Source organism: Sapajus apella, unplaced genomic scaffold (assembly GCF_009761245.1).
Source record: "Sapajus apella isolate SASKATOON/1434 unplaced genomic scaffold, GSC_monkey_1.0 scaffold102, whole genome shotgun sequence".
Classification (NCBI taxonomy): domain Eukaryota; kingdom Metazoa; phylum Chordata; class Mammalia; order Primates; family Cebidae; genus Sapajus; species Sapajus apella.
Genome location: NW_022437042.1, coordinates 6,999,408 through 7,015,647, shown reverse-complemented (window position 1 = coordinate 7,015,647; position 16,240 = coordinate 6,999,408). Strand labels below are relative to the sequence as shown.

Sequence of the window (16,240 nt, the reverse complement as noted above, 5' to 3'; positions counted from 1 at the left end):
CACTCAGGCTGGAGTGCAGTGGCACGATCTCAGCTCACTGCAACCTCTACCTCCTGGGTTCAAGCGAGTCTCTTGCCTCAGCTTTCCGAGTAGCTGGGATTATAGGCGTGTGCCACCACACTTGGCTAATTTTTGTGTTTTTGTAGAAATGGGGTTTCACCAGGTTGGCCAGGGTCATCTCGAACTCCTGACCTCAAGTGATCCACCCACCTCGGTCTTCCAAAGTGCATGAGCCACTGTACCCAGGTGGCTTACCAGACATCTTGTTATTGATGGAATCTATCTTGATTTCTGAAAGATGGAAAGGAGGTTAAAGAAGAGATGTTGGTACTACAGTGAGGGTATTTTTCAATAATTTGTTTTAGCAACATCCCTGGTCTTTAAAAAAAAAAAAAAAAAAAAAAAAGAACAGTAATTTGTAATGACCAATAGTTTTGCCCTTAAGATGTGGCATATTTATGTTTTAAGGGTCTTTATTAGAGATGTAATGACTTAGTTTTTTTCTTAATATATGAAAGATTGTATCATTGAAGCTTTAGCTAATCCAGAAAAGGAAAGAATGAAACATGATGACACAACCATTTCAAGCTGGCTTCAGAGTAAGTATTTTTATTTTTTGAAAGATGAAATTATTGTCTGTGGTAACTGCCATGTTATGTATTTTATTATCTATGCTTAGAGACTTTTATAAGCCTATTTGTTAAGCGTTGTTGAGAATATCTAGCTACTAAGCTTGTTCTGTAGAGTCCTTGGCTATGTAAGGAGGTTGATATAGTTCTTGTTTATTTTCCTAACTTAAGAGACCGTTATTGACTCTGCTATCAGAGTCAATTTGGGTAAGCATTACTGGGGAGGTAAAATCTCCTTCATTTTATTTTATTTTTTAATTTATTTTATTTTTTTGAGACGAGGTCTCGCTCTGTGGTCCAGGCTGGTGTGCAGTGGTGCAATCTCAGCTCACTGCAGCCTCTGCTTCCCAGGTTCTAGCACCTCTCCTGCCTCAGCCTTCCGAGTAGCTGGGATTACAGGTATGCGTCACCACACCCAGCTAATTTTTGTATTTTCAGTAGAGACGGGGTTTCACTATGTTGGCCAGGCTAGTCTCGAACTTCTGACCTTAGGTGATCTGTCTACCTCGGCCTCCCAAAGTGCTGGGATTACAGGCGTGAGCCACTGCGCCTAGCTGAAAATCTCATTTTTAACTAACATTATTTTATAGAAGTTGATCTTAAGGGAGTTAATCTCATTTCTTCCCATTCCATCCTGAGGTTCCAGTCATCTTAAAAGAGCAAAAACTTGACTTAGTTTAACCAAAAAAACTAACCATATTTCTTTTTAATTCTTGTACCTTTGGTTTCTAGCAGCCAGTTCCCTTTCTTTCAACTTATTATATCTGATAGCGGAATCTTGCAGTGACTCCCCATTGTCCTTTAAAGTCCGAAATGTTTAATAAGTCATACAAGTAAGTTCTTTTGAAATCAGGTCCTTTTGCACTGTTCTATCCTCATCTTTTCCCTGCTTCCCGATATTCTAGATTTCATTAATGCTGAACTTCTTGTACTTTCCATGACCTTTTGCTCATTATTCACGTGACTTGGAATATCCTTCATGGCCCACTCCATGTTCTGTTTATTCATTAGATTTCAGCTTTGAGGTCACTTCCTCTGGAAAGCTTTTTCTGTTAATGCTCCCACCCACAAGTCTGAATTAGGTGCTTCTCTTTTGTATTCCCATGGAGCCTTTTGCTCATCATAGTTATTTGTCTGCTTTTCCGTATCTTCCATTAGACTCAGCTCCTTGAGGGCAGGACTTGTGTTTTGTCCAATATCATTTAGGTGCTTAGCAAATAGTTGTGGAATAGGCTGCAGAGTACTTGACTTTACTAGAATCTCCTACTCTTGTATTGGCTGGGGTTTCCTCCCTATTCATGGTATGATGAGGACCTTTGGTTAAAATTGGTCTCTTGTCTGCTTCTAGGTCTGGTAATACTTTACTTATTTTCTGGCACCTCCACAACTAGTGGCATGTTCCTAGATAAAAAGAGATTTTTTTTTCTTGACTCACATTCAGGGGGCTGGCGTTCTGTCATTTATTCAAGTTTACTGAGTGATCTGCAAGATTTTGTTATATCTTAGTTTCACAAACTCTGGAATCAGGCTGCAAAGATTTGACTTACTGCTCTACTTCGTACTATGTGACTGTGAGCAAGTTACATGACATATCTGTTCTGAATTTGCCTCATCAATAGGTTATACCAACCTAAGATAATAGTTGCAAGGGTTAAATGAGATAATCATTATAAAGTGCTTGGTACAGTGCTTGACATATATCTATGCTCAGTAAATGTTGGTTATTGTTACTGTTATGGAACTCCATTCAACAGCATCAGCAATACAATTATTCCTACTTCATTTTGTTTTAGAAGTTTAGTTGAAGAACTGATACTTGTGCATTTTGTTTTATGAGTTGTTTTTACTCCTTTTTTATTTCATATAGGTCTGGCTAGTTTCTGTGGTGCAGTTTTTCGTAAATATCCAATTGATCTTGCCGGTCTTCTTCAGTATGTTGCCAATCAGCTAAAGGCGGGTAAAAGGTATTCATAGCAAATTATACTTAATAAAATTCAATAGAGTACTTCTGTTGGTTTGGGGGTATTGAGACTCCTGTTATCCTGAAAGAGTACTTGTTGGTTGTAGGCTCAAGTAGAATAGTTGCTCACCTATTTACATGAAATTCTTTAGTTAAATGATAATACATAGACACCTTTTTTCACGAATAAATGTAATATTTGGCTATATATGTTAACGCACTAAAAAGATACTTTCATTTATTTTGACTGCCTATTAGGCTTTTGAGTAAATGGCTAATGTAATATATTGTGTATCTTCCTATGACAAAACATACTGCATTAGGTCTGTATGCAGTAATTGACCTGTATCACGTTGAGCATCTGGTAGGAACATGTTTATTTGAGGGTGTATATAATACCTTTAAAGCATAATTTTTGAATTTGAGTTTTAGAGATACATAAGACTTCCATACCTTTTGGACAATGTCTTCTTTTCTTTATAAATACTGAAGTTTATTTTATTTTGGGCCAATATCAGTGCTTAGAGTTTGAATTAGTATGTGTGTATGTTAAACCTCATGAGAAGTAGACTGACTCGAATCAAAGAACTTGAAATTGTTTTCAAAAGCTTTCTAGTAGAAAGCAAACAAAAAATTAAAAACTATTTGGTGTTCTAAACAAGTATTACCTAAGTAAGTATCGACAGATTCTTATTTTGGCATAGGGAAAACTTAAAAAAATATTTAAACTTAAAATTGTATTGGCACATCCCTTATGCTCATCTTTCTGCCATTTCTACGTATTTTTATTCTTCTTTGTCTTTAGGCCAGCAGAACATACATTGTTTTTTAATCTGTAACTCAGCTTTCTGTACTGTGAATACAGTGTTTGTGACCATCTAATTGAAACGTAGTTTAAAGGAAAAATAAACTGTTTCATTGGTACTTATATACTAGTTTTCATGAGGGCTTTCTTAAAAAAGAAAAACTAAGGAAAACAAGGCAAGTTGAGAGAACACTTAAGAATCTTAGAAAATGGTTCCTTCATCTGTTAGCTTGTGTCTTGGGTATGTCTAACTTTACGTTTGGAAAAACATCTGTATTTTTTAGGAGAGAATGTTTTTACTTTGTTTAGATTAACTAAAGAAGATCTTAGAGGACATAAGGTATTGTTTCCATTGGTAGTCCTAAACTTTGAAGATTAAAAAACATAACTGTTGGCATATTACTGAAAAATGTGCTTCAGACTGGCCACTAAATTGTCATCTTTGGCTCAGATACCACAACTTAGAACTTCTTTTTTTCCTTCCTTCCCTGCCTCTCTTCCAAGTGTATGTGACCATGCTACATCTTTATCCCTTTTTAGTAAGTGGACTATTTAGAATGGCTCTATACCTTCAAAAACATTTTGGCCGTCCTGTATTGGAGGAGAAAAAAATGCTATGAAGGACTTTATTGGGTCAACCAATAAAATGAAACATGAATGGTTGATTAAAGTATTGTATCAGTGTTAGATTTACTAAAATTGATAACTGCTGTGCTTAGGTAAGAGAATAGCTCTCTTAGGAAATGCAGTCTTAGAAATTTTAGGGGCAAAAGACCATGATGTAAATAATTTTCCCTCAAATGATTAAAAAATTGAGTGTGTGACTATGTATGTAGAGAGGGGCTTCAGAGAGGGAGAGAAAATGCAAATGATCAAGCAGGATTAAAAATGTTACTAGTTGAAGTTGAGGTAAAGGATATATGGGTGAGCTTTGTACTGTTTTTATTTTTCCATCCTATCAGTAAATTTGAAATTATTTCCAAGTAAAAGTTAAAATAAACATACACACCAAGTATTTGACAATATAGTTCTAAGAATGCAGTTCCTTAAAAACTGCTTCAGCCTCTTCCCCCATATTCATATACAAATAATTTAGGGATTCTCAGTGTATTAATTACAGTATATTATTTTTATATTTGAAGTTCTAACTGTAGACTGTTTTTTTTCTTTTTGAATAGTTTTGACCTGCTTATATTGAAAGAAGTGGTGCAAAAAATGGCAGGAATAGAAATTACAGAGGAAATGACAATGGAGCAACTAGAGGCCATGACTGGTGGAGAGCAGCTAAAAGCTGAGGTAAGAATTGCTATTTTTGTTCATCAACTTTTAAAATTCATAATGTATGTGTGATCATAGTAAAGAATCCAAACAATATGTAAGTTAATAAAACCAAATGTCAAAGCCATACATGCCTTCCTTTCACGATCACCCCTACTCCGTTTTAGAAATTGAGATACAGTAATTACTTTAACTTTTAAAAAAAGCTGAAACAAAATATAAAAGTAATGCATCTGTAAGGAAAGTAGTTACCAACTAAGGCCAGGCACGGTGGCTCATGCCCTGTAATCCCAGCACTTTGGGAGGCCGAGGCTGGTGGATCACCTGAGGTCAGGAGTTAGAGACCAACCTGGCCAACATGGCAAAACCCTGTCTCTACTAAAAATTCAAAAAATTAGCTGGGTGTGGTGGCTGGTGCCTGTAATCCCAGCTACTTGGGAGGCTGAGTCAGGAGAATTGCTTGAACCCAGGAGGCGGAGGTTGTAGTGAGCCAAGATTACTCCATTGCCTGGGCAATGAGAGCAAGACTGTGTTCCTCCCCATGACAAAATAATAATAAATAAAATAATTACCAAATAATTACTAAGTCTCCTGTGATCCTTGGTGTCCTCACTCCCTTAAATCTTAGTTGCTCCTTTGAATCTGTGCCACAATGAATAATTTAATAATCCTTTACGAGGGGCTGCAAGGTGGGAAATGGAAAATATGCAAGAATTTAAATCCAGCTGATGTTTGTCTTTAAGCCAGTGACCGTAGTCAGTAATAGTCACTAAAATAAATTTGTGTAAGGGAAGAAATGTGTAATGTAGGAGTTTTTTTATATTAAGGTTTTTAACTCAACTTTTTGCTGTGTCTTTATCAAATTAGACAGCATGGGTTATATACTGTACATTAGTAAATTTGTGTCTTCTCTTGTGCAGGGTGGTTATTTTGGTCAGATCAGAAACACTAAAAAATCCTCTCAGAGATTAAAGGATGCTCTGTTGGACCATGATCTTGCCCTTCCTCTCTGTCTCCTTATGGCTCAGCAGAGGAATGGGGTAATCTTTCAGGAAGGTGGAGAGAAACATTTGAAACTTGTGGGAAAGCTCTATGACCAGGCAAGTTAAAGTGGCTTTTATGTTTATGTACGTTTTTTAAATCCTGTTAAAGGAAGATGTTATAATTTGAAAAATGTCATTTTTGCACATCATGTGAATATGAGACATCCTAATCTAATGTGAAATAGACATTCAGGAAATAGAGCCTATTTCTATGTAAATTATGATATTTAAGAGTTAGCTCCAAGAGATGTTTTATGTAAGACTGTCAATTAATTAAATATTACATCATTAAATTCCTGCAACTTCAAGTTGTTTGCATTTATATCTTTCCTGATGTCTGGAAATCTTAGTCGTAATAGAATAGCTTGTTTGATCACTCGTGCACGCTCTCTCTTTTCTTTTGTCTTTTTTTTTTTTTTTTTTTTTTTTTTGAGGCAAGGCCTTACTCTGTTACTCAGGCTGGAGTGCAGTGCATGATCTCAGCTCACTGCAGCCTTGACCTCCCTGGCTCAAGTGATCAGCCTGCCTCAGCCTCCCGAGTAGCTGAGGACTATAGGCGTGCACCACCTCACCTGGCTAAGTTTTAGATTTTTTTGTAGACTCGGGCTCTGCCATGTTGTGCAGGCTGGGTTGCTATCTCTTTCTTTGTGTTATAGTTGATGATAGTTAAACACATTTTGTGGGCCAATCTTAGGTTTTGGTACTTGATATTTATAAATACATTCTGTAAATAAAGTTTTCTTCTTTTAAGGGCAAAGGAATTGACTTCTGTTTGCCTACGGTTATTATCTTATTTGATTTAGGTAAATATATTCCACTAAAAGTGATGAAATACAGCTTGGCATTTAAGAGACCTAGTTGGCTTGTAAAGCCTTGGGTTAGTCAACCTGTCAGGGCCTTGGCATCTTTTTTGTAATATGATTATGTGATTATATCTGTAGATGGTCTCTAAAGTCTTTTTAAGTCATAAAATTTCAATTCTTAATTGTTAAAATATTCCTAAAATGACTTCTTACTCACTTTGGAAAATATGTTGATTTTGTCTTATTTTTTAAATGTAGTGTCATGATACCCTGGTGCAGTTTGGCGGGTTTTTAGCATCTAATCTGAGCACAGAAGATTATATAAAGCGAGTGCCTTCAATTGATGTACTCTGTAATGAATTTCATACACCCCATGATGCAGCATTTTTCCTGTCTAGGCCAATGTATGCCCATCATATTTCGGTAAGTACAAGTGCCTTTGCTGCCGTTTAAGAATGATCCAAATTACTTCTTAATGGTTTTATCTGTAAATATATTTCACTACATATTTTGGGGGAAGGTCTTGGCCCTTAAACTGGGATCCCTTCTTTGTTTCTGGTAGGGACTCAGAGCTGTGTAGTAGAGGTATACAAAAAAGGTGATGAGAAATTTGGAGTCTAATTGATCATTTAATCAGACATCTGCTGTTAGTGTTTACATATCAACTGCTACAGTTTCCCACTTCTTTTCTAACTGTTACTTGATTTAATTATCACTTTGTTAGCGCTATGCAGAAATTCTTGTGTTATGTATACACTCTGAAGGGGAAAAGGCAATAAGAGAGTGGTGTTAGGCTGCTTCTTCCCCTTCAGATCCTCTCAATCCAGAGAATTGTATGCTGTCTTTGTGTAATGTCTTATTGTTGCCACACCCCATGGTAGATCAGTCTCAGCTATACAAGAGGGTACCTGATTTCTTCAGGTACCTAAGAATTGCTTCATCTTAGGAATTCTGACCTGCCCTCCTGTGCTAAGTGAACACACTAATCAGCATTATGGAACCCTAGAAACAGGAACACCTGGTTGTCTGAGGTTGGCTGAACTTTGCCAGGTCAGAAAATGGAGCAGGCCATTCAAGCTACCGTTTCTCTCTTACTTGTGTAAAATATTGTCTTTGTCTTTTAAGAGATAACAAAAATCTAAACAAAGAAAGGGCATTTCCTTCTCAGACTTGTAAGAAAACAGAAAACTATATGGAAGTGGCTGTATAGCCAAGTCAGAGATAAGTCTTTTATCTATAGGCAACATGCCACTCTCTGGAAAAGGGGTTTCCCAGCAGCCTTGGTTTCACTGGATGGGCATCCAAGCTACCCTGAGGATCCTTGCTTTTGCTTCTTGAGTGAAAGCCTCTGTTGAGGAGCCTTCACTGAGACAATGAAATGTGTATTAGATGACTGCTGTGTCCCCTCTATAAATTGACTATCGGCAGGCTCTCTTGAGGATCATTCAGCCGCATGTTGCTCAGATTTTTTTTTTTTTTTTTTTTTTTTTGAGATGGAGTCTTGCTCTGTCTCCCAGGCTGGAGTGCAGTGATGCAATCTCAGTTCACTGCAGCCTCCACCTCCTAGGTTGAAGCAATTCTCCCACCTCATGTTCCCAGCTAGCTGGGATTACAGGCGCCTGCCACCACACACAGCTGAGTTTTGTATTTTTAGGGGTTTCGCCATGTTGGCCATGCTGGTCTCAAACTCCTGACCTCAGGTGATCCACCTGCCTTGGCCTCCCAAAGTGCTGGCATTACAGGCGTGAACCACTGCATCTGGCCTGCTCAGATTCTTGAGGCGAGATTTTTGAACAATAGAAGTACAGCAATAATTGTGGATATCAGTTCTATTCTGTAAGTCTAGTTTCCTAGGTGATTTGAGATGTAGAACTGTTATGTCTCTTCATGTGACTGAAGATGTGAACTTGAAGTGGGAGTTAAACTGACTTTAGACAAAGACATACTCATCCTGGGTAAATATGAAGTATAGCTATCTTTTCTGACCAAGTCTGTTTTTCTAACTAGATAGTGACTATGGGGTGACTAGCAATAGAAATCACAGATTCAGACCCAGAGGACTGGGGAGATGGGAGCTATCATGTAACCCCCTCATACCTATAAACTAATTTTTAGTTTTAATTGTTGAAGTTGAGGTCCACCTTGAGGCACAGGTCTGAAAGATACACTTTTACCTAGTTCATATTCTAGATCCTGCCCAGAACAGGTAACTAGGCTCTCTTATGCAGATAGCATCAACCCTATTTTATCCTGTTTTGTTAGAACCTTAGCAGAAGTCATTCTGCTCATCTAGATAAATATTACTTGTCTTCAATAAGACCTGTCCTCTAAATAAACTGTTTTCCCAACTGCTGTTCCCTGTGGTTTCTGATGCAATTGGGACTCCTCTCATAACTAATGTTCTCTGTAACTTTGCCACTTATGTGGTCTTAGTAGTTATCAGCATGCTCTCTAAAATGGGGATAACAACATAAATCTTTGGACTTATAAAACAATTGTCAAATTCTCAGGTCCGGTTTGAGAACCCTCCTTGAAGAAAGAGAATGTTGTGTGCTTTTAGTGCAGTGAGCCTGGGAGCGCATAGCAGCACCCAGCGCACTCAGGAAGGAAGAAGGCAGGTAACTGAGCTGTAAGGAGCTGAGACTCTTTTGCCTGTCACAGCGTAGAACTGGAAGCAGAACCTTTGATCATCTTGTTTTCGGTTACGTGTTTAGCACAAATAGAATGATTTAAGTAATACTCTAACATAAAGAAGAAACTAGTTTTAGGACTTCCCTTAGGTTATATTAAGGCTGATAACTAACCTAAACAGAATTTTCTGGGTGAGAGCCATTTCATCCTAAAGGGACTGAAGGACATGAAGCAATAGCAGCAACTGTGTGTGTGTGTGTGTGTGTGTGTGTGTGTGTGTGTGTGTGTGTGTGTAGAGAGAGAGAGAATATATTTGGCATACACATATCTCTGGAGCTCCTCCCATTGTACTAACATTTTTTTCCCCCATACTATTAAGAATATGGCCATCTCTGACTTTTCCCCAAAATTAGGATAAACCAATCAGGTGAAAGAAGCTGCAGCATCAGTTCTCACCTGCTTTAAACTTCAATATACCACAGCTTTTCACAGAAAAATTTATTTGGCTAAGCATTAGGGTAATGATTTGATCCTAATTTGCCTGGGGCTTTCCCAGTTTTAGCACTAAAGTCTTATATCCTCAGAAACCCCTGAATCCCCAGGAAACCCTGACAATTGGTCACCCTACTTAGCAGCCTTAAAACAAATTTCTCATAACTTTTCTTAGTGTTGATCCAGCTTTTTTTTTTTTTTTTTTTTTTTTTTTTCTTTTTTTTGAGACAGTCTCCTTCTGTCACCTAGGCTGGAGTGCAGGGGCGGGATCTTCGCCTCTGGGGCTCAAGTGACCCTCACACTTCAGCCTCCCAAGTAGCTGGAATTACAGGCATGTGCCACCACGCCCAGCTAATTTTTTATATTTTTTGTAGAGATGGGGTTTTGCTATGCTGGCCAGGTTGATCTCAAACTCCTGACCTCAAGTTATCCGCCCACCTCAGCCTCTTGATCCAGCTTTTTAATTGACACATTTTAATAGTTGGTAGGGACTACATGTAGTGATACTACATCCTGTCCTAGTTGGCTGTTACTAGTTGCATTCTTCCTCTTTTCTCATGTTAAGACCTTCTGTTTGTTGGCTTGAATATCTCAAAAGCAGGATTGGAAACCCTGCTTGTTCAATCCCTGATACAGGAGCAAGAGGGTATAGGGTGATATGGATGAGGGGGATATGCATATACCCTATTCACTTTACTCCACAGGTTAGATTAGATAAGAATCCTCTGAAAATCTCCTAGTTAGCACTTAGTACTAAAGATTGGAATAGCTTCCAGGGATGATTTGTCTTAAAATAAATGTTGTTGGGAAGAAACTAGAATTTCTGTAACAGTTTTGAGATTGGTCATCTTTTGATTCTTTAAAAGGGAATATAGATTTTTATACCATGAAAGTCAAAGCTATAAATTATGTTGTGTGTGTATGTATGTATGTATGTATGTATGTATATTTACTTTTTATCTCCAGTCAAAGTATGATGAACTTAAAAAATCAGAAAAGGGAAGTAAACAGCAACATAAAGTTCATAAGTACATAACATCATGTGAGATGGTGATGGCGCCTGTCCATGAAGCAGTGGTCTCCTTACATGTTTCCAAAGTCTGGGATGACATCAGCCCTCAATTCTATGCCACGTTCTGGTCATTGACAATGTATGACCTTGCAGTTCCACACACCAGCTATGAACGAGAAGTCAATAAACTTAAAGTCCAGATGAAAGCAATTGATGACAATCAAGAAATGGTAAGTTTTTGTTCTAGTACTTCAAGTGCAATAACTTTATGGTATTCAGTGTTACCTATATTTTGAAATTGTTTCAGCTCTGGTTCCTTAAAATGGTGGTCTTGTTGCTATATAATATTTTCTTAAATTGGGTTTAATAGTTACTTCTGAGTGGAGGGCCAGGAGGTTGGTGACTAGGTGGAGGTTATGATTAATCAAAAATTATTTGAAGGTCCTTTTCTACTGATGACTGTGCTAATAACTTAAAATGATTCATGTGACTCTAATAGCAAGAGCAGTAGTTCTCAAGAGGAGAGTCCTTTAGGAGAAGATTATTGAAAAGCTGAGTCTTGAGCTGGATAGGCCTTGAAGGTAGATTAGGTTTGGAAATACGGAAGCAAATACGGCGGTCACCATAGGGTTCCAGCAAAGATAGGAAGTAGATTGAGGTTTAGGGAGACCACTTTTACTGATTCACTTTCATGTAGTGAATGTACTTAGTGATACATATGAATAGTTATGATGGGGCCAGATTGTATAGGGCATTGAAAATCAGGGAGAAAAGTAGACGTGGTACAATTGAGAGCTATTTTAGTTTTCTGAGCAGGGGAGTAATAATGGTAAAAAATGGTACTTAAAAAAGATTACTCATGACAGCAGTATGAAAGATGCTTTTGACAGGGGAAAGGACTAGCATTAGGCTAAAGAACAGCTAGGTGGCTTTTTAGGCAATCTATTGTGAGAGCATAGACTGATGGAGGTAGTGGCATTGTACAAGACTTGTAAACAAGTCTTGGTATAAAGGAAAAGGAAGAGTCAAAGATTTCTCTATGCCTGACACTAGCAGTATTAGTGTTGCAAATTTAGCTATTTTGATGGTGTATGAAGCCTCCATGACAGCGTTATAAATGTGTTGAATGAAGATGAAAGTAGCACATTCAAGTGGACCTATATTCATATTGAAGTAATTATAAACTATCAGCCCTTATCTCTGTAAACTTTTCCGTTGAAAGAAGAAGGGTAATGTGCATATGGTTAGAAAAGTATCTAATTTATTCTTTGTAGCCCCCAAATAAAAAGAAAAAAGAGAAGGAGCGCTGTACTGCTCTTCAGGACAAGCTTCTTGAAGAAGAAAAGAAACAGATGGAACATGTACAGAGAGTTCTACAGAGATTGAAACTGGAAAAGGACAACTGGCTTTTAGCAAGTAAGTTGTTGGAATTGTTACATTCCTGATGCTGGTAAATGACAGAAAACAAAACGTTAGTATTTTAGAGGTGTTAAAATGTATTATGTTTGTGTTTCAACTCAGTGTTCCCTATCTTATTCTTTGGTTATTTGTTGATGCAGAATCAACTTCACATTCACTGGAGGAACTGATACATTTTGCTGGTGAAGTTAATTAACTTATAACTGCAATATTGACAGCTTGTCATTCAGCTTTTCTGTATAAAACATATTTTTGGAGAAATCATAGATAGAAAAAATGTCCACAGCATAAAAATGATAGTCTTATCTCAGGCATGAGCTTTGGTTACAAACTATAAATAGTTTGTGGTTTTATAGTGTTCTCTGCACTAAAGGTAATATATTGTCATGTTCAGTGGCTTTGAGGCCCTTGAGGAAGAAGTTTACAACTTAATATATTCTTCCTTTATTTATAGAATCTACCAAAAATGAGACCATCACAAAATTTCTACAGCTGTGTATATTTCCTCGATGTATTTTTTCAGCAATTGATGCTGTTTACTGTGCTCGTTTTGTTGAATTGGTACATCAACAGAAAACTCCAAATTTTTCCACACTTCTTTGCTATGATCGAGTAAGTTCTCCTTATTGCGACCTTAAAAAAATTCTCACACAAAGATAGCTAACATTATTATCTATAGAGATATTATTGTGTGTGTGGTTAAAAAGCATGAACTCAAGAGCCAAGTGTCTAAACTTGAATCCTAGCTTTACTATTTTCTAGCTGTATGATCTTTGCCTAGTCATTTAACCTCTCTGTGACTGTTTTCTTATCTGTAAAGCATAAATAACCTGCTTCATAAGATTGTTGTGAGGATTAAATGAATTACTACACATAAAAAGCACCTGATATGTAATAGGCACTCAAGGTTAAACTATTAACTGTTTGAGTTTACATGTATTATCATAATTGGTAGAACTCTTTATTCTTAACCTTCAGTTCTTAAAAAAAAAAATTTACACCTTCACACACACATAAAAGCAGGGAAGCTTTTCAATATGGTCATATTCACATTTTGCGTTTAGCTTTTTTCTTATATTAGTACATTTTGTGGTTTAAAAACATAATGTATGTTCCGGCATGTCAGTTGCCTATTTCTAATTTATATCTGCATTTCCTCTGTTTACTCTCCCCGTAAACCCAGTCATATGTGTGGCTAAGTCATTAAGAAACTATTATATAATAATAATGATAGTTTTTTTTTCTGTCAAATCAGCTTTCTTTATAAAAATTATTGTTTTGGGTGTTTGCTTTATGAATGCACTATTTCCCCACAAAAGCCAAAATCTCCAAAGGTCTCTGGAGTGTCAGTATATAAAGGGAATATACATTTTTGACGAAGCTTACCTGTTTATTATGACTTGCTATAAGAGAATTTTCTAATGTTTTCAACTGATTTTGACCTTGATTTGTTTATATTTTTAAAACATTTTTTCCTGTAGGTTTTCTCTGACATAATTTACACAGTTGCAAGCTGTACTGAAAATGAAGCCAGTCGATATGGAAGGTTTCTTTGCTGCATGTTAGAGACTGTGACCAGGTGGCATAGCGATAGAGCCACATATGAAAAGGTATCACTAATAGAAACCCTTATATTTTACCTGTGTATATAATGACCACATCCAGTAATGTCTAGATTGTTGAGTTTTACAAGAGGAGCTGAGTTTAAGATTCAGTTGTAAAACCATGTTTATAAGCACAATTAATTCATTATTAAAAAGTGCTGTATACTTTTTTATTCTATCTCAAACTGACATTCCAAAGTAATATCTTTATATAAGTTGAACTTTTTATGACATGATGGTTTTATGTGGAAACATTGATCTAGTCTACTTAAGTTTCAGTTTCTGCTATTTTGTGGATCACAATTTTTCTTTAAACGTGACAAACATTGTTTCCTTAGGAATGTGGAAACTATCCAGGATTCCTTACCATATTGCGGGCAACTGGATTTGATGGTGGAAATAAGGCTGATCAATTAGACTATGAAAATTTTCGACATGTTGTACATAAATGGCATTATAAACTAACCAAGGTAAAAAAAAATTGAAATTTTCAAAGGTAAATTTTTCTCTTTATACTTGCATAATAATGAATCTTAAAATGTTTGTTGTAGGCATCGGTACATTGCCTTGAAACAGGCGAATATACTCACATCCGGAATATCTTGATTGTGCTAACAAAAATACTTCCTTGGTACCCAAAAGTTTTGAATCTGGGTCAAGCTTTGGAAAGAAGAGTACACAAAATCTGCCAAGAAGAAAAAGAGAAGAGGCCAGATCTATATGCATTGGCTATGGGGTAACAAAATTATATTTTAATGTGATTTACAAGACTAGATGACAGAAGGATTCTGAAGACTTTAAAATGTTTTACAGTGTTGAAGTTTATCTTCTGCCTTCAGGAGATTATGGGAGATTATGCGATCATGTTCCCACAGGCTGGTGAGAGTTACCACTTCTGATTATCAACTTCCGGTCTATACTGGATGATAGTTTCAAAATTCATATATAATATTTCTTGATTGGGAGGAAATATAATTTTATCATCATAGTTACCAGATCTTCAAGAATAAAAGAAAAAAGCCATCTTAGTTTTAGTATTAGTTTATAGTGAAATTGTTATTTTTAAGAGAGTTGGGCATTCTATAAAAACCTTTAAGAACTTACTAAAAATTAGTATTTTTTTAATTCTCTAGAACCACAGGGTAGAATGAATAACTTGCTAATTTTATTCTTAAAAACCTCATGTTTGTGTTTTTTGATTTGTGTTTGTATATTTAAACACTTTGTGCGACTTTCAGCTACTCTGGGCAGTTGAAAAGTAGAAAGTCATACATGATACCTGAAAATGAGTTTCATCACAAAGACCCCCCTCCGAGGAATGCAGTTGCCAGTGTGCAAAATGGGCCTGGTGGTGGGCCTTCTTCATCATCAGTAGGAAGTACATCTAAATCGGATGAAAGCAGTACTGAGGAGACTGGTATGCTTACTTGTAGAAGCTTATAAGTAATATATTTTATTTCAACAAAGTGAAATGTTTTGTATCACAGAACAAGTACAGTGCTGACTTAGTATTACTTTTTATTCCCTAGATAGGAGTATATAAGTGTTAAGAAGTAATCAGCCTGCTGCTTCTTTCTAATTATTCTCTAATCATTTTGCTGTGAAATTGTAGTTTATTTACATCTAGGGGCTTGTTAAATAAAACCTTACTTTTATTTCAGATAAATCAAGGGAGAGATCTCAGTGTGGTGTGAAAGCTGTTAATAAAGCTTCTAGTACCACACCTAAAGGGAATTCAAGCAATGGAAATAGTGGCTCTAACAGGTAGGAACACTGTGCCATGTGTCATAATTCTAAATTCTTTTTTAAAATGATTTTTATGTATTTTTTTTTGAGACGGGGGTCTTGCTATGTTGCCTAGGCTTATCTCGAACTTCTGGCCTCAAGCAATCTGCCTGCCTTGCCTTTCTACACTGCTGGGATTAGAGGCATGAGCCACTGCGCCTGGCCCTCATAATTCTGATTTCTTATGTGGATCCTCATGAGTAGAAGGGGAGTGGTTGTTGAGTAATGTGAAAAGTTATTTATGTTGGCCTTTGAAATTTTCTTTTTACCCTATTTACTGATATGCTTTACATCCTAATTATGTTTTATATCATTATGCTTTGTATAACAACTTTGTTTCTCCTGCTGGGTTATGCAGGGGAATGTAGATGTGAAGTTAAAAAAATATTTTAGGATAGAGTGATTGCTGTGAGCAATTTGAGTAAGGACAGACATAAGAAAAGCCTACACTAATTTAAGTAGTACTCCATCCAGCTAAATAATCTGTTTCCTGATAGTATTTCCCTTGCTTGGTTTGTGAGGTATATATTGGATTTTACCATGTTATTCTGATAGATTATGAATATATGCCAAAAAAGAGCCTGACATTATTTTAATAATAATTTTCTTTTTTTTTTTTGAGGCAGAGTCTCTTTCAGTCACCTAGGCTGGAGTGCAGTGGCATGATCTTGGTTCACTACTGCAGCCTCCGTCTCCTGGGTTCAAGCGATTCTTGTGCCTCAGCCTCTCCGGTAGCTGGGATTACAAGCTACAAGCATGCGCTACCACACCTGGCTAAT

At 36.7% G+C, this 16,240-nt stretch overlaps 1 protein-coding gene across 13 annotated transcripts in view; it reads left to right on the top strand.

Moving 5' to 3' along the window:
- Nucleotides 1-16,240, top strand: part of THOC2 (THO complex 2) — a 129,223-nt gene that overhangs the window by 91,944 nt on the left and 21,039 nt on the right. For 12 of the 13 annotated variants that reach the window (XR_004262740.1, XR_004262738.1, XR_004262739.1 and 9 more), the window contains exons 18-30: nucleotides 519-599; nucleotides 2,497-2,593; nucleotides 4,573-4,690; nucleotides 5,593-5,772; nucleotides 6,777-6,941; nucleotides 10,608-10,883; nucleotides 11,928-12,069; nucleotides 12,527-12,684; nucleotides 13,554-13,682; nucleotides 14,015-14,146; nucleotides 14,228-14,412; nucleotides 14,915-15,093; nucleotides 15,338-15,440. Coding sequence is in view for 10 of the 13 variants with exons in the window: in XM_032258432.1 (XP_032114323.1) it covers nucleotides 519-599; nucleotides 2,497-2,593; nucleotides 4,573-4,690; nucleotides 5,593-5,772; nucleotides 6,777-6,941; nucleotides 10,608-10,883; nucleotides 11,928-12,069; nucleotides 12,527-12,684; nucleotides 13,554-13,682; nucleotides 14,015-14,146; nucleotides 14,228-14,412; nucleotides 14,915-15,093; nucleotides 15,338-15,440 (1,945 nt within the window). In the remaining 3 variants the exon portion in view is untranslated. Of the gene's footprint in view, nucleotides 1-518; nucleotides 600-2,496; nucleotides 2,594-4,572; nucleotides 4,691-5,592; nucleotides 5,773-6,776; nucleotides 6,942-10,607; nucleotides 10,884-11,927; nucleotides 12,070-12,526; nucleotides 12,685-13,553; nucleotides 13,683-14,014; nucleotides 14,147-14,227; nucleotides 14,413-14,914; nucleotides 15,094-15,337; nucleotides 15,441-15,537; nucleotides 16,080-16,240 lie in introns of those variants that run through there. The other variant, XM_032258433.1, reaches the window with a different exon arrangement.